This window comes from Octopus bimaculoides, chromosome 9 (genome assembly GCF_001194135.2).
Source record: "Octopus bimaculoides isolate UCB-OBI-ISO-001 chromosome 9, ASM119413v2, whole genome shotgun sequence".
Classification (NCBI taxonomy): domain Eukaryota; kingdom Metazoa; phylum Mollusca; class Cephalopoda; order Octopoda; family Octopodidae; genus Octopus; species Octopus bimaculoides.
This window is the reverse complement of record NC_068989.1, coordinates 59406218-59424675: the sequence shown is the minus strand read 5'-3', so window position 1 is coordinate 59424675 and position 18458 is coordinate 59406218. Positions and strand designations below refer to the sequence as shown.

At 33.4% G+C, this 18458-nt stretch overlaps 1 protein-coding gene and 1 long non-coding RNA gene across 4 annotated transcripts in view; one reads left to right on the top strand and one right to left on the bottom strand.

Annotated features, from left to right (window-relative positions):
• LOC106871032 (uncharacterized) overlaps nt 1-15216 on the top strand; it is a 130570-nt gene extending 115354 nt beyond the window's left edge. The window contains exons 2-4 of one of the 3 annotated variants that reach the window (XR_008264902.1): nt 10171-10239; nt 12641-12732; nt 13442-15216. This is a non-coding gene — a long non-coding RNA (uncharacterized LOC106871032). Of the gene's footprint in view, nt 1-6541; nt 6665-10170; nt 10240-12640; nt 12733-13441 lie in introns of those variants that run through there. The other 2 variants (XR_008264903.1, XR_001409619.2) reach the window with 2 other exon arrangements.
• LOC106871031 (unconventional myosin-Id) overlaps nt 1-18458 on the bottom strand; it is a 107701-nt gene that overhangs the window by 30690 nt on the left and 58553 nt on the right. Inside the window, exons 7-11 of the mRNA XM_014917289.2 lie at nt 15211-15330; nt 8159-8362; nt 6479-6624; nt 4854-4968; nt 1068-1178 (exon numbers count right to left, since the gene is read on the bottom strand). Of these exons, the coding sequence (XP_014772775.1) occupies nt 1068-1178; nt 4854-4968; nt 6479-6624; nt 8159-8362; nt 15211-15330 (696 nt within the window). The remainder of the gene's footprint in view (nt 1-1067; nt 1179-4853; nt 4969-6478; nt 6625-8158; nt 8363-15210; nt 15331-18458) is intronic.

Below are 18458 nucleotides of genomic sequence, written 5' to 3'. Positions count from 1 at the left end.
AAAGTGTTTCGTTAATAAAAAATGTGGCCCCCGTTTTAAAAAAGATCCAAATCGACCTCTGCGAAATTTGAACTCAGAACGGAAAAACTTGACGAAATATGCTAAGCATTTTGTTCTCGTTTCTTCAAATGATGTCACAGAAGTTAATTATTCAAATTGATGTCAAGGGAGGCTACAAAATTACTACAGTTCTTTCAAGGGAGATAACTTACCACGCGACTAACACAAAGCAAAGAAAAAAAGATAATTAAAAGATGCCATTTTTTTTCCTTTCCACTGAATTAACAACAGGATAGAACTGGATAGTTAAGAAAAATTCTATTAAATTATGAAGTTGAAACCGAATAAATACTATAAAATAGTGAAGATTTTCGACAACAGATTAGAAAAAAACAGGAAAACTGTACCTCAGATATTTCCCAGGTTTTGTTAAATAGCTTTGTAAATATTGGTTTTAGATGTCATATCAGCACATTCAGCTCTGATTGAACACACATATTGATTCTAGTTGAATGTAGGTGTAAAATATTAAATCTGTTTTCAATTGTAACATCTTGTATTTGCCCATTGTTACTTCAGTAGTTCTTTTTTTTTTTTCCCCACCCCTCTTTTCTCAAATTTTTATGAGGATCATTGATTTTCAAAATGGCCAATATATTGTTGCTCATTGATTTGGTGCCTAGGTTGGGTTATTAGAAAGGTTTTATTGGGTTTTACTAATGTATAGCTTTGCTACAAAACCGGAGAATATTATTTTCTATTCAATTTTAAAATCAGGTGATAATAATAAAAAAGCAACAACTTTCATTTCGATGCTATCAAATCTTTCCACTGAAAAATATTTTGATGAATTAGATGCACAAATCAGTTAAAAACTTTAGAGTTCTTTAGTGGGAACTATGTAGCAAGAAGTAAGAATTGACTCACCTTACCCACCCAACTCAATCTGATTGGTTGTAGTTAGTTGTACTGTTTGTAACTCAAGAAGGACATAAGCATTACAATCTCATTTGCTCTCATATAAACATGGGACAAATATACTGCTTTTAGAATAAATATATACTTACCGCATCAGTCATTTTCCCTGGGGTAAGACAAGCTTCATCCAATAAAGCCAATATTCCTTTATGGGATTGTTCAACCAAATCACAGATTATTTTGTTGTTGAAATATTCTACCTGTTAAGAAAAACAATTTACTTTAGATATTAAAAACAATTTATCAGTCCTTTGTTTCCTTAACTCTTTTGGTCCTAACCTTTTTGATACCAATCATACCTTGTTCTATGATGCAAACTTTTTGTTTTAAAGTGATCTAAATTAAAACCTGTATTCAAAATTTCAAGTTAACTTCTGTTCAAAACACCATATGTACATAAAGACAAGGTTATTTCATTAAACCATTCATTGATTTTCAAAATTAATTTAAGCAATAATTCTGTACTCCAAGGAAATATGCTAACAAACTGGCTTAACATTTATCAACTATAATTTAAATTAACAACAACATAATATTGTTTATAAATTATTTACAAAAATTACCTGAATCAAAAGTACAAATTTTTTCAGGTAGGGTTCAACTCAGCTAAAATAAGACCAGTATGTACACAAGGAGAGTTTTCAAGCAATGAGATACAGATGAAAGTTATATATGTGCCAAGCTCTAATTGTGGAAGTAGACTCAGGAAGATGTGGGACGAAGTGATGAGAAAGGATCTCTGGACGCTGAACCTCACCGAGGAAATGACAAGGGACAGGGAGATGTGATGATTTGCTGTACTCGATGAGACATGACAAGCTAAGTAAAATCGCTGTTTTCTACATGTACAACCTTGTCCTTTGAGATGCCCGCGCCACTTAAAAAGCACCCGTGCTCATGCTGTGTTAACACACCTGTACTGGTGCTGCATAAATGCACCTGTGCTAGTGGCATGTAAAAAATATCCAGCACACTCTGCTAAGTGGTTGGTATTAGGAAGGGCATTCAGTCGAAGAAAAGCTTCCTAATAGCCAGCTCCATCTCAAACTGTCCAACCCATACCAGCATGGAAAGCGGATGTTAAACATTGATGATGATAATGATGAAAGAAAGAATGTGGAATTCATGTAACTCTTTATTATTCACTACGATTGTTTCAACCCATCTTGCACTGGTGCCTCATTAGTGAGATGCTGTATAAGCAAGTTGCAGTGCATTGTAGCTGTGGACATGTCGCATCAAGTGACTTTTCAAAATGTACCTCGTTTTTTAATCTCTGCTTAACTTATTTCTGTCAGAATACATTTTGGTACTCATGTTGATGAATAATACACTGCAACTACCAAAACGTATTGTAACAGAAATAAGCAAAATGGAGACTAAAAAAATGAGGTACCTTTTGAAAAGTCATCTATCATGCATCACAATTGTTTGTACAGCATCTCACTAGCAAGGCACAGGTGAACAAGGGTCATAACAATCACAGTGAATAATAAAGGTTCTCATGAATATCATTTTCTTTCTCTCATTATATATATATATATATATATATATATATATATATTATTGAATATGTATATATAACTTCGTTTGTTTTTTCTATGTTTGCATGAATCTTGTCCTGTACAGCAGCTCATCAATTGTGTCTTTGTCATTTTCCAAGACTAGCTATTTTATAATTCTTTTCATGCCTTCTTTATGCTTTACTCTTCCACAAGCTCTTCCCACTTCGATTTGTACATCTTTATCCAACTGGTATCTACCATACACATCTCATGTTTGTACCAGTCCAGTTTTGTCTCTTGACACTACATCCAATTTCTTATACTCAGTTTTCTCTCTTAGTTAATTTGTGCTCCATCATTCAATGACACTCAAGTTACATATCCAGTGGAATAACCTAATCAGCTTCCATACATTCTTTGTACTCAGTGTTCATGCTTTTCTACTATACAACATCATAATCTGTTAATCATAATACAATCTTCTAAAAACTCAGAAAGTGTGTTGCCAAAGGTAGATATTGCTTGAATGTTTTCAATTCCAATCTTACTCTTGGTGCTATTCTTTCAGAACAGCTTTTCTGATTAGCAATTAGACCACTTAAGAAAACGGAAGCAGTAACTATTTCTAAGGTTCCTTCTGGGCTTTTGCTGTTCTTACTTTTAACCACTCCTAAACAACTAATATATATGAAATCTTACTTCTCTTTCAGCTTTCCTATGATCCCACTACATCTTTTGCTTGCCCATTATTAACATTAGGTACACCATATAGAATTCCTACCTACACCTTCAGTATATTGAGCATGGCCACTTCTAAGATAGCATCAATATTTTCTATTCTTTTTTGGAACTAAGACTCTTGTCTTTGCTAAGTTTATAATGAGACTCCTAATTTTAAGTTTTGTTCTCAAGTTTAAAATTTCTTCTCTAATTCTTCAACAGATTTGCCTAAGATGTCAGTATACAGAAGTTTCCATAATCACTCTTAAACTTTTCTGTTGTGACCTGAAAACCCTAATGGACACCTAGCAATTCCTTACTGAACGCATTATTAACTTTCAGCTTACTGAGGGTATCTCTGTACATGGCTTGCGTTTCCCTAACAAGCCATCTGTACCTAGTTTTTTTTTGGTAACCACCAGATTATAGAGTATGGCAGCTTCTGGAAAATATTCTCCAGGTTACTGAATATTAGACAGAGTGACTTGCTCTTCATTAAGAACCTCTCCTGAGGGTTATCTCTGTAGGAAGTGGGCATTGGTACAACACTGAATGATTATCTCACAAGGAAAAGGACATCAAAATTTGCCTATCCTTGCACAATTTTGAGCTGCGTTTCCTCTAAGCTAATTCTTTTTCCTAATTAGTTGTACCACAACTCCACTTACATATGATCCATCATTTTTAACACCTCATTGCTCAATTGACTGCAACTGAATAGCATGCATCTTACTTCACTGTATATTTTCATCATTTCAGCCACTATCCTTGATAGTCTGATTGCTTTCCTTACCTTCATATCTCGATTGTATCACATTCAACTTTAATAGCTGAAACCTTTGTTAGATTGACAAAGTGTAGGCTCTCTCTCTCTCTTCCATGTATTTTAGTATTCAGCAACTTTTCATAATAATATTTCTATACCTTCTGTTTGACATCAGTGAGGGTCAATGTACTACAATCATTCATATACATTTTTCACCAATGACTGGCTACATGCATTATACTGACTCAGTGTTTTGTCATCTGGAACACCTCACATCTGTTATAGAACAGAGTCAAACCACATGTTCTATTTATCTCTTTGTTAAGCAAATTTAATGTTTAGCTTCTGACATCGTTCTCTACTCTTCACAGTTCTCTTCTTTTATGGTTCTACCTTTCATACTATTCCACTATAATGCTACCCTCCATATTGTTGAAACTTTACTCAATCAATAGAACTGGCCTGTAGCTCAACGGCAAGTTGTTTCATAGAAACTCCAGCTTGTCTTCTCAGCTATAGATTTCCTTCACCTTCACAACATATGTGGCACCTAATTTTTCTTCAAACTTAAAATTCAACTGAGGGAATTTTCAGCTTCCCTCCTTAAGATTGTGTCATATCTCCAGATTCATTAAGCCTTTAGTCTGTCACTAACCCCTAACCTATGTTGAATGGATACTTTCTTTGTCAAAGAAAGACTTAATATTCACAGCCAATTGTCCATCCTATTTACTGGTAAGTATGAAGTCTCACTCTCTGACCTATGTGTCTGCCTCGTTACTAAGTGATCAGGTTGGTGTGGTTTCCTGACTATAAATATCCATAAATACAATACAAAGCATAGTGCAAAATAACAATCAATTCCTTGTGAAAAAATTACTTACATGGACCCACTCAATTCCTTCACTGTTGTATTCATCCTGTTCTTGTTTCAAAACCAACTCAATAAACAACTGTTGCAATTTCTCATTACAATAATTAATGCAAAATTGCTCAAAACTGTAACAAATTAAAATCTGTATTAACCAAAGAAAATGATGGTTGATGGTAAATATATTCTGTCATAAATATTTCAGACACAAAGGTAAACTTTATGAAGACCAGTGGTTCTCTACTAGTTCCATATGACTCTTGGGGGTTCATGTATGACTTTTTTGTTAAAATTTATGTTCAATAAATTGCTTATACTTCAACAATACACAAAATATTTTAATTTTTTTATACTATTGCTAATAATATATCAGTATATAAAAAAAAATCTATGAGCATCTTTTAAAACATTTAATTGGCTATAGAGGTCCACCAAATTTAAATAGAAATTAAAGGGGTCCGCAGACAAAAAATGGTTGAGAGCCACTGATCTAGACCAAAACACCTCATAGATAATTAAATTTTTCAATTTTATTTTGTTAGAGTAGTTTTTCTAATATAAAATTGTTCTCCATTTTGAAAAGAACAAATTTAGCTACTGGGTACCTTAACATTATATTAAGCTGAACCTTTGTCACTTGTTTTGGTTGGCACCATGTTTTGCCAAGTCTTTTTGACATTCAATAGATGAACCAATTAAAACATTGAGGTTTAATTAGACTCTTTCTGATTGTTACTCATGCAGAGAGGCACTTTATAATTCTGCAATGCTAGTGCTTGAGTTCATAATTCTAGTCGTAGTAATCAAGCATCTTTACAGCCACATTCCAATAACAAAGGTTTCATTCGTAGCTAGCTCAGAAATTCTGTTCTAAAAATGGTTGGGACCAAATATTTTAGTTCTGTATCCTTTGAAGAGGTCAACTGAAGCAACTGTATCAGAACAGTAAAATAGTTACTAACACAGGTGCAGGAGTGGCTGTGTGGTAAGTAGCTTGCTTACCAACCACATGATTCCGGGTTCAGTCCCACCGCGTGGCATCTTGAGCAAGTGTCTTCTACTATAGCCTCGGGCCAACCAAAGCCTTGTGAGTGGATTTGGTAGACGGAAACTGAAAAAAGCCCGTCGTATATATATATATATATATGTATGTGTGTGTGTGTGTGCATGTTTGTGTGTCTGTGTTTGTCCCCCCCCCCCTAGCATTGCTTGACAACCGATGCTGGTGTGTTTATGTCCCCATCACTTAGTGGTTCGGCAACAGAGACCGATAAAATAAGTACTAGGCTTACAAAAAATAAGTCCTGGGGTCGATTTGCTCGACTGAAGGTGGTGCTCCAGCATGGCCACAATCAAATGACTGAAACAAGTAAAAGAGTAAAAGAGATACCCAGACTGCACTATAGCAAGTTATGTTGCATATGGTGAATCTACAACAAAAATCCTAAATGAAATCAAGAAATTGCTTAACTGCTCTGCTCTCCATTAGGTTACCTTTGTACCACAAATTTGAGATTTGTTAACACAAATTAGTAATAAAAATCCTTTGAAATTTCAAGGATGAATATCAAAAATAAAACTTATGAGAGCTTATAATAAAATAAGAAAGAAACAAGCAAACATAAAAATATTACCCACCTATTATTTTCAAAAATCTCAAAGCCATATATATCAAGTACTCCAATGACAGTTTGTTTTCCAGAGGAAGAAAAACCTGTAGCATTCACATCAATAGCTTCATTGATCCGGTCAACAATCCAAGTAAACATACGGTCATATGTGGCCTGCAATGAGACAGCAGGATTGAGAAAGAATTTGGTGTGGGTGTGTATGGACATTATATACACAGGGTGGCCCAAAAGTAGGTTTACTGTTATTCAACTATCTCTTTTGCATTCATATATTAACAGTTTAGATCTTAATTATAAAAAAAATGTGAAACCGTTATTCTATGCTAATTTAATTAATTTTGTCAAGCTCTTATGTATTGTCAGTAAGAGACTCCTTCACCAAGCCTTTCCACAGCGTTGATTTGGAAGACAAGGTAGCGTTGAATGGCCACCATGTTCACCTAACCTGACACCAATGGATTTCTTTTTTTGGGGTGTTGTGAAGAACAAGATTTATGACGAGAAACCCCAAACAGTAAATGAATTAAAAAATTTCATCTCTGACACAATCACTGAAATTGATGGAGATCGTAATTTGTGCTGCAATGCATGTCAGAGTGTTCTGAAGAGGTTTGAAGAGATTAAATATTGTCTATTTAAGATGTGCATAAACAATATAATTGTAAGATTAGGAATTTAGATGTAATAAAATGTTTTAAAAGAAATTTAAAGTGCCTACGTGATAACTGTAAACCTACTTTTGGGCCACCCTCTGTGTGTGTGTGTAAAGTTATAAATGACAAGAAAAATAGTACAATGAAATTTATTTTAAAGCAAGGAAAGATGACTTATTTTATTATATTCAAATAAAAGACAAATTATTTTTGCATACTTTAAGTTACAAGACAATCTGTTGTGACATAAATTTTCCAATGGTTAAATAAATTTCATCATGCAATTTCTTTCATCATTTATAACTTTATACACTCCTTAGTGGTTTTCTCTTGTATTGTGCTATATATTCTATGTTTTGTAGAATGATACATTAAGGAGTTTTTTAATGAGTACCATCTGATTACTTGAATACATGTATTGTGACTTTATATACAGATATATATTATTTATATATATATAACAGAGAGAGAGAAAGAGAGTTATTAAAGTGAATAGAAAATTTATCTCACTTTTAAAGATGTGAAGGCACGAAGCTGAGTGTTGGACTCATAGTCTTTAGGTTGTGAGTTCAATTCCTAGATCAACAACATATTGTCCTTGAAGAAAGTCCAGTCGACATAGCTTAAATGAGTGTAGCCCTCTCCTACACTCAGGGTAATCCTGAATGTTTCAGTGGAACAATAGGAGGGCAAAAAGGATATCTATGTGCACTCATGTGACTATATAAGCATCTAAAACAATTAGCAAAACCATTGTTTACTGTCAACTACAGAAAGATGCACAGCAAAGCCAACTCTAGCAGATTATTTTAACTTGGGACTGAGATGGGTAAAGTTATACATCCCAATACATTTAGTTTGTTGGTCTATTATAGCAGACATGTCTCACATCTTGTGTCATATACAATATTGACAATCTTGATCCTTTATTACTGTGTGATATTTTATATAAAACATCCTGTGACAAATAAAATACTTGCTTTTGTTAATCTACTATTGCAGTGTTATATATTACATACAAAGTAGCAACTTACCTTTGCTAGAGCATCACGTGTATAAAATGCATCTGATATAGTGAATTCTTTTCGCACAACATCACCACCGGCTGCCACAACACGTGAACACAATGTTGTTTCTAAGTCTTCAACATTAATAGACAACAAAGAGGCAATTAGAGAGAGGTTGGATTTAGAAGATATGCCAAGGACTTCTTCATTAACTTCAAAATCAATGTTTCCCTGCAGAAAATATGAAGAAAATATATTTTAGGTAGAAAAGAGAAAGACACATTTTAGTTTCAAAAGGTGATTTAGTCAGAGTTGGCTATGTTTAGATTTGAATGCAGAAATGAGTATCATACAAATTTTGTTCAGTTTCATTTCTTAAATTTACATTCTGTGTTTGAGATTTAGTCATAAAAGTAACTTCATGCTTCTTGTGTATCAGTTGCAAGCTGGTCCGAGTCTTTACTGTTGAGTCACTAAAGATCTTTTCCAAGATAATTAAAAACTGAAACACAAGACACAATGAAGTATCCAGTGATACAAATAATCTAATGACCACTATAATAATGAGTTTATCACGTTCAGTATTCAGATGCATGCCAGGTCATCCAAAAAAGAGGGGAGAGAAAGCAACAATAAATCAAACAGTGGAAACCAAAAGTGCATGCACAATGCACAGAATAAAACACAAAAGCCCTAAAGAGAAAAAGTGGCATGGATACATCATAAGCTCCAATGTAAGACAGGTATACTGAACCAAGCATAAAAACAATATGTAACTATCTTGGTTTAGCTGAGAAATAATGGAAACATATTCTATAATTAAACATTGTAGAATATTTGTAGAGAGAGAGAGAGAAATTATAAAAGTCAGCAAAAGTAAACTGTTGATACTTCAAATGACTCTTAGAGTAAATGATTTTTCAGAATAGTCATCAAAATATTGCTTGATATAAATTGTCACACTTCTATGATTGCTGCTATATTTAAAGAGCTTATATAACTAACGACAATGTTTTACATACTAAATTTACTGTCAATATAATTAAGGTAGAGAACATTAAATGCCTAATTAAGAAATTGTTATGGGGTATAGGGGGAAAACATTAGCTCAATGATAAGTATTAAATTTAATCATGTTGGTAAATAAGAATAATGACTTAACACCAGTTATTTATTTTTAAAACTTAATTTTTTGTGCTTTCTTATGAAGGACTTTATATATTTTCTTAGTGATTCATCACTGATTTTGCTATTTATGATGAAATGTGATGATGATGGCACCCCCTTATTGTCCAAGAAAATGGTTCTGAAATTTCTTGCTAAACATCCTGCACAAATGATTTGTGTATATGTGCTAATGTAAACACAAGTTTTTGTGCTGTACCTTATCTCACTCCCTCTATCAAATTGATGTTGTCTGAACAACTGTATGGTGCGGCACATGTTGGGTATCATTGTGATCACAGAGCAATGTGAAATGAAGTGTTTTGCTCAAGAATATAATGCACCACACGGTCTAGGAATTAAATTCATCTCATGATTGTAAGTGTAACAGCCTAACAACTAGGTCATGCACCCTCACATGACGAAATGTTCTCTTTGCTAAAAAGGTCAAATATGAGTAAAACATGTCTAGAATTGCATCCATATTGTTGAAATAAATTAATATTAGTTATTGAGTTAATGTCATTTCCTTACCACTTAAATATGTTTAATTAGCTTTCTAATGTTCACTACATTAAATATATTAACACTAACTAAATTATTGTACTTGTATATATTTCGTCTGAGTTATTAGCCTCAGTGATTTGTTTGGTTTTCATAATTGAGCTTCAATTAAAAATAAAAAACTCATCAGTTGACAGTTTTTATTAAAAGAAAATGGAGAATATTTTGTGTACATCATTCAGTACTATATTCCTTATTTAAATTCATGCTCATGATCCATTTATACTATTTCTCTTACTACATTTTGTGCTTTTTAAACTATGCAAATAACTATTGGCCAGAACTGTTTGTAACTCTTTCTCTATATTTAGAAACTTGGCTGATGAAGTAGGCTTCATTTTGTTCTGCTCTCTGGGTGAGATCTAGTAAAATCCAGACAGGTATGTAGCTGACACTTGTGTGTTAACAAACATCAAATTTCCCACTAAGAATGTAAATTAACTTTCTGAGATTTATTTTGATTTTCTTAAAATTAATTCTATTTTTATAATTTTTTTATATATTTATTTTTGATACATAAAGAGAAAGAAGCAATAACCTAAGATAGCAATTTTAATCATAAATGTTTTTGCATAGGTCATTTGGTACAGCTCTCTTTATTGAAGCTAATACAAACTGAACTTAGTGTACCGATAGAAAAACACAATGAGATTTATAACCTGGGAAATAATGAAAAAAAGTTTCATTGAGTTTAGGAGTAAAGAAAGAAAGTTAATTCATGGAATTAGAATAAAAAATACAGAACATTAAATAATAGAGAACTAGCTTAGCATCTCATAATTTTCTCCACTTCAACAGACATATAACTAGCATATCATGAAGACATTTAAACCAAGTGCTTCCAGCAATCCCAACCAAAGAGATATTTACACTGCACAGCAAATCTGTCAACACAAGTTTATGTTATTATGATTAGATAAACTTTAGAGTTTGTTATTCAGCTGAACATACTTAGTTGATACATGTACATGTAATTTACTCACAATAGTAAATTATCTGGAAAGCTGTATTTCTTCTCACAAGAGTTAGGCACGGGCATAACACAGCTATGTTGGTTCTATAGGCACATGATCTTAAGTCTCCTTCCATTTTAGGGCACCTTTGGCAAGTGTTGGTGCCCAGAAACTGTATAGAAGTTCATCTTAATGTGTAAGAGAGAGAGAGGTTTTACCATCTCACAATGGAGATTATAAAGAACTGTGTGTTGACTGGCAATACACAGTGTTAAAGAAGACCTCACCATCCATGCAAGTTTGACGGACTATACGTTAAAATGGGTAGGTTGTGATGGAGGCTGCTAAGTCACCATCTAATATCTTTCTTATTCAGTTCTTTCTCTTCTCTGTCATCCTTCCTATTCAATTTACCATGTCATCCATGATTTGTCCATACTCAATCCTTACATCTCCCTCAATTGCCTCAATCTTGCTATTCCTTCCTCCTCCACCTTTCACAATTATACTGCCTGCACAAAGAGAGTTTGCAAGGAATTTATTGGTATCTGATGCACTTCTACATTTACCTTCCTCTGCTGCCTGCCATTGCTTCCTCTCCCTCACCTCATGTCACTCTTTTCTTGACAATCATTATTCTCCATCCATCACCAGCACCATCCCCAACAGACTAACATTTCCTCCTTTTTTACACTGCTACCTCCCACCTCATCTCTTTCAGGTCACTCATTACCACCATCCATCACACTTTTTTACCAGCGCCTGTTTCTACAACTATCCACCTCTTTACCTAAGAAGATATGGCTACCATCTCTCTTTTATTACCTAATGCCATAATATAGAAAAACTCATAGACTGCCTTGCCTTATGCCCGCCACCAACTCAAGGACCAAAAACCTAATTTTCTCTATAAGTCCAAATGTAGGTTGACAAACCTCTCCAAAAGTTAATTAGGTATAAAAACATATTCTAAAGGCTATCAACGTTAGAATTAGAAGTGCTACACAGTTAGAGCAAGGGATTTGTAACATCACTATAACTAAGTTGCTTTACCACATTAAAATTAAAGTCACTTGAAAATTCATTCAATTTAATATTCTCTCTTTTTACTCTTTTCTCTTTTACTTACTTGCTTCAGTCATTTGACTGCGGCCATGCTGGAGCACCGCCTTTAGTCGAGCAAATCGACCCCAGGACTTATTCTTTGGATGCCTCGTACTTATTCTATCAGTCTCTCTTGCTGAACCGCTAAGTTATGGGGACATAAACACACCAGCATCGGTTGTCAAGCGATGTTGGGGGTACAAACACAGACATACAAACATATACACACACATACATAAACATATATATGCATATATACGACGGGCTTCTTTCAGTTTCCGTCTACCAAATCCACTCACAAGGCTTTGGTCGGCCCAAGGCTATAGTAGAAGACACTTGCCCAAGGTGCCACGTAGTGGGACTGAACCTGGAACCATGTGGTAGGTAAGCAAGCTACTTACCACACAGCCACTATTCATCCACACAGAAAGCTTTTCTCCTGAAAGCCTTGAATTTCAGGAAGCAATTTTCTACAGTTACCAACTTCAACCATTAGAACACTAAGAAGTGTGGTATAGCTATCCTGAATGAAATCTAATCTTAGTCAAGAGGAAACAGCCAAGTGAAGTGATACTGGTTTGTACTGACATAAAGTAAAGCCAATCCTTCTAAAGTTTTCCACCTTAATAGAATCAAGTGGTACTTTATACCATCAGCATCATCATCATCAGCTGCGTATATCAAAGTCAACAACACTATTTCTTGTTTTTTTTTTTGTTTTTAGAACCATTGCTGCTGAGTGATACATTAATGTAACCTGTAGATTATATAAAAGCATAACTAATTAAAGAAGATTCATTGAACATTCAATATAAGGTAATTAATTGATTCTGGGGTTTTGAGTGTTTTAAGTCATCTGTGTGTACTTTAAAAGTATAAGCAGTCTTGTTTGACATAGGGTTAGTCCTTAAACAAAACAGGAAAGACTTTCGATTTAAGACAAAAGGTTTATTATTAAGATTATGAAGTTTTTATTTTTTTGTTGTTTTGTTTTGTACTGTCTTGATTGTTTTTTCAATTTGAAATTTCAGACTGTGAAAAGATTAGTTTTGTAAACTTAAATTTAAGAGCCAAGATAAAACTGTAAAATATATAAAAACAGAATCTGAAACTCTAGCTTTAATTTCAACCCCACTTTTATATTTAATAGACATTTTAATTTCAGTCTTTAACATTTTATCAGTTTAATTCAATTCAGTTTTAAGAGTGGCAGTTTTAAGAGTGACAGTTTTAAGAGTGACAGTTTTAAGAGTGACAGTTTTAAGAGTGACAGTTTTATCAATTCTAAATTTCAAAGAAAAAAATAAGCAAGGTGTAGTAAAGTTGCTGTTAACTTGATAATTGTGCCTCATACTCTGAGTACCCTACATTTCAGATAATTTTACATTTGTTTTTTTCTTTTTTCTCCTTACTTGGGAAAGGGCTAGTTGGGTATTTTTTTTTTGTTGTAGTCCTTTGTCATTTCCTTCATGAACCTCCTAAAATCAGCCACTACCACTTCTTTCCATGTCTTCTATTTCTGCAGGTTCCATCCATTTGGATTACTTGGCACTCCTTTACCCAAAACTATCTTCTTCCAGTCGGTGAAGAGCTGTGAAGCAATGAGAGGAACTTGCAGAAGAAGAAAAAGACAAAGAAAGTCATGGGAAAAAGTGGTGAAGGTTGATCTCAGGAGGCTGAATGTCATAAACGAGATGAAAGACCAGAATAAGCATTGAGGCACAATACTACAGAAGACCTATCAAACTAGATAAGAACTTAGGTAAAACAGTGAAGACAATAATGAAGACATCTTGGGTTTAACAGGTTTCAGTGAAATGAAACCAATGTTAACAGCTATGGAGTATTGAGCCAACAAGATAATTTCTATGCAGTTGATCACAATAGCAACCAAACTTCCTTAAATACACCCTTCCAGCTTATAAATCATAAGATATACTAGACAATGTATTTTGCAAAGTGTTTAAAGACAGGAGGGTCATAGCAAGAAGGTATTTGATTAAAGGTCAGTTAAGAGTTGATTTAGGATTAAAGGATGACAGTTACAGTTCACTTAAGTGATCAATGCTTGATTAGAGTAAATTACTTAGAATTTGACTAATTAGAATCTTGTTAATTTCTTTAACCCTGTCGTTACTGTATTTATTTTGAGATGCTCTGTGTTTCTTTCAGTTACTTTAAATATAACAAAGAATTTAGTAAAATAACTTAATTATCATTCAGCTAGTGTTAGGAATATAAATTGTGACGAAGGTTTGGTGGAAGATTTTATTTCAAAACTTCTGAAAACAAGACATTTGTACTCAGATCCAGAGCCAGTTTCAGCCGGGTTGGTAACTAAAGGTTTAATAGAATAAAGATAAGGTATAAGAAACTCATTATCAAAATTGAGAGGTAATACAAAGTAGATAGAATTGACAGTCACACCAAATGGTTTGTGACATGAGCTACTACAATTGTCTGCTACTTCACACTAAACTACTGTTAAAAAATTAACATTGATTCTTGGATATCTCATATTTACTATGAAACATAATTATTAATAACATAGCCATTACAACATACATTTAGTGATTAATATTATAACATCTCTTTCAGTATACAGTTATTAATAACATATCTGTTATTATATTTATTAATTTCTTGTAATTCACTTAGGATATAGCTAAGGTATATTTAACATTGGTGGCTGGTTTGGAGCGTTCTACAAAATTGATTGTTGAACCTTATTTGAAGAAAACCTTTCAAGTACCTGCACATGGTACCTGCATTAGGCATTTTACATAATCAGGTGTATTTCCAATATACCATACCATGTTGCCAGCCTCCATCTGTTGTAGAAGGTGATGAAAATTTCTTCTTTTCCTTTTTCTCTTGCTCTATCTAGTCTTCCATCTTCCCCTTTTATACCTTCATTATGTTTGCACATCATATGCAGTGACTAAGTCTATTTGACACTGCCAGTCTTAATATCTTGCCTTGTAAGACTGTGTGTGTGTGTGGGGGGGGGGCATATACTTATTTTAATGAAGTAGGACATACCAATAGCTAAATAAATCATCCATAAAACTGTTGGAATCATTAATGGTTCTATTTTGATAGCAAAATTGGTATAGCTAGCAAAAGAAACTGAGGGGAGTACCCTCATTAAATAATGTTAAACAGGATGTAGCTGACCCTATTAGTCAGGATGACTGCAGTATTTTGTTACAAAAATATAAGACAAAAAATATTTTTATGTTGAATAACAAGAAAGAACTTAATGGAAAACTTAAAAAAATTCATTGGACATACCAGAAGAAGAATGGCAGTAGCAATCTTCCAAATGGTTTCCACGTGTTTAAAATTAAAAGATAAAGCTTTCATAGCTTCCATGACAGTCCGGTAATCCTTGCGATCATTTACTGAGTTCACCTAAAAATAAATATGAAAAATAAATTATGGGTTTTCAAGGAAGTTTTACATAAAAGCAATGAGGAATTATATTTTCAAAATGGGAAATTCTATAAATTTACATAAAATTATTTTTAAGAAAATGATAGAGAATAAAATGCATGTAACATATGTGGTTTGCATTTTATCACCAAAAAAGATGTGTCCATTCAAAGAATTATTTTGTTCACTGAGAGATGGATTAATATTTACTTCATGATTCACATATTTTAACAGGGACAATATACATTAAGGGATATTTACGAAGCTGCTTCTATACTATGTCTGTCTATGTTCTACTCTGTACAGGATATTATTATTTAACTCTTTTGTTACCGTATTTATTTTGAAATACACTGCCTTGGTCTGAATCAATTTTGAAAATAATGAAGAATTTAGTAAAATAACATTGTCATTATTAAGCTGGTGCTTAGAACATAAATAAACATGAAATTGTGATAGGTTTTAATTTAGAGCATTTTAAAACAACATTTATATCATAGAACCAGATGGTTGTCTCCAGTCAGCTGGTATAAAAAGGGTTAAAACATTATTCCAAAAACTGAATAAGTAGTTGTTTCTTTGGGTAAATTTCAACAAACTATCATATTCTTAATATTTTGTTTCTTATCACTACCAAAACTAAAAGTTTAGAATTATTAAGACAATTTTGGATTTCTGAACTATATTTCCATTCTGCATTCTCTACCACAACATAAGTTCTTCAAATTCATAAAGTCCAGTTATATATTCTTTTTAAATAAACACATTTCAAAAGTCCTGTAACCCTAGACCATAATTGTGTATCAGGACATTCAGTGTCTAACTGTAATTGTATGACTTGGCCTTATTCTTAAAATCTCTACTTGAGAATGCTTTCAGAATATAAGTGTAATTGCAATAAAATTATCTTTCACCAGTAAAAACACTAACATTTCCACAAGCTTCATTGTGAGACAAACTCAATTACAACATGGTCACTAGTTGGCAGTGTTTGTAGCAGTGAGTAAAATCAAATTTCAGATTCCTAACACATACATGAAGGTTTAAAACATTAAGAGAAAATAAACATTGAGACATAAAATTTTACTATTAAATAGAAAAAAAATATATATATATAGAAGAAAAAATAGTTTTAAGCAACTGATTTTGAAAATAAATTTAATGAATTAGAAAGTTTTAAACTATGAATTTCATATTTCTTTCATTAACAATCATAGAAGCACCCACTTTTACTAGTTTCAAGCCATTAGGAATATAGTCATACTAATTAACAAATAAAGAGAATTGTAAACTCCCTCAAACACCTTTATAAAACCCCTCTAAACAGGAACATGCTAAATAAAATCACTTCTAATGTAATCCTTAATATTTAATATTTTTTCTTTTAATCAATTTTTCACTTTTTATTACGTGTGGGACAGTGTTTCAAAATTAATACATATGCTTATTTTTAACCCTTCAGCTTTTAAACCAGCTATATCCAGCCAAAATATCCTACTTGTTTTATGTTCAAATTGGCCAGATCAAACCTCTCACACTGAACCCATAATGTCATTCTTAAAAACAAACAATTGCATCATTGAAATCTTGAAGCTACATGATAATGCATGTTTAATTCAAAACAATGAGTTAATAAGCATTACATTTGACAGAATAGTCTGAATGTTAAAGGGTTAAAGAGATTTCACAGATGAATGCTTTGTGATTTGTTTTATAGAGGGACTGCTTGTCAGCCAGAGAGTTTGAGTACAATAAAAATTTATGTAAGAATATTTTAACTAACATGATCATGTGGTAAATAAAAAGCATAATACTATTCTTTAGTTGGTCTTAATTATTAGAGTCAATGCCATGCTGGAACACTGCTTATATACTGTAGTATGTCACATATATGAGTAGATGCAACTGCCATTGCAGATAATATCTGCAGCATGTGAAATTTGGTTAGTTTCATATGTGATTCTGTTGCCACTAACAACAATAATCTCAGAATATCTACAGCATCATTAAGGAATCTAATACCTAATCTCAATCTAATTATTTCATGCAACCAGAATGCATAAAACAAATCAAATGAACTCTAAACATACAACAGAATAAAATTGAATTCCTAACATACAAACTGGTAGTTCAATAATACTATACAATGATCTACTCAACCACTTTAGCGAGAGATAAATTCAACAGGGTATGTTTTCCCCAAATGTTTTACTGTTACATAAATTGATAAAAATGATCCTTAATTAAAGTACACCTGAGATCAGGGGTATAACATGGGTGGGTCACAGGGACAGTGACTAAATTGTAAGAGCTAGAAAATTACAAAAGATATAAACTAGTAATAATCCTCTGGTACTAATAAAATATAAAATAGTACTCTATTGTGTCTGGGGAGAGTCATTTTCTTTTTGTGCCATATAATTTAACACACTCACCGGTAAAATGACTCTCCCCAGACACGACAGAATATCCTTCAACACACGAATGGTGCTTTTTATGTGCCACTGGAATGGAAGCCAGTCAGCTGCTCTGGCAAGGATCATGCTCGGATGGTGCTCATAGCACTCCACTGTCATGGGTGCCAGTCATCGAATTTGATTAGATTTCGATTCCACTTGCCTCAACAGGTCTTTGCAAGTAGAGTTTAGTGTCCAATGAAGGAAAGGTACGCATAAGTGGGATGGTTACACCCATGGGTTATGGTCTCACTTGGCTTGCTGGGTCTTCTCACGAACTGCACATTTCCAAAGGTCTCAGTTACAAGTCATTTCCCCTTGGTGAAGCCTAATGTTCAAAGGTCATGCTTCACCACCTCATCCCAGGTCTTCCTGGGTCTACCTCTTCCACAGGTTCCCTCAATCGCTAGGCTTTGTCACTTTTTCACACAGCTATCCTCATCCATTCTTGCCACATGACCATACCAGCGCAATCGTCTCTCTTGCACACCATATCTGATGCTTTTTAGGTCCAACTTTTCTCTCAAGGTACTTACACTCTGTCGAGTATGCACACTGATATTACACATCCATTGGAGTATACTGGCTTTATTTCCTTGCAAGGTTACGCATGTCCTCAGCAGTCACAGCCCATGTTTCACTGCCATGTAG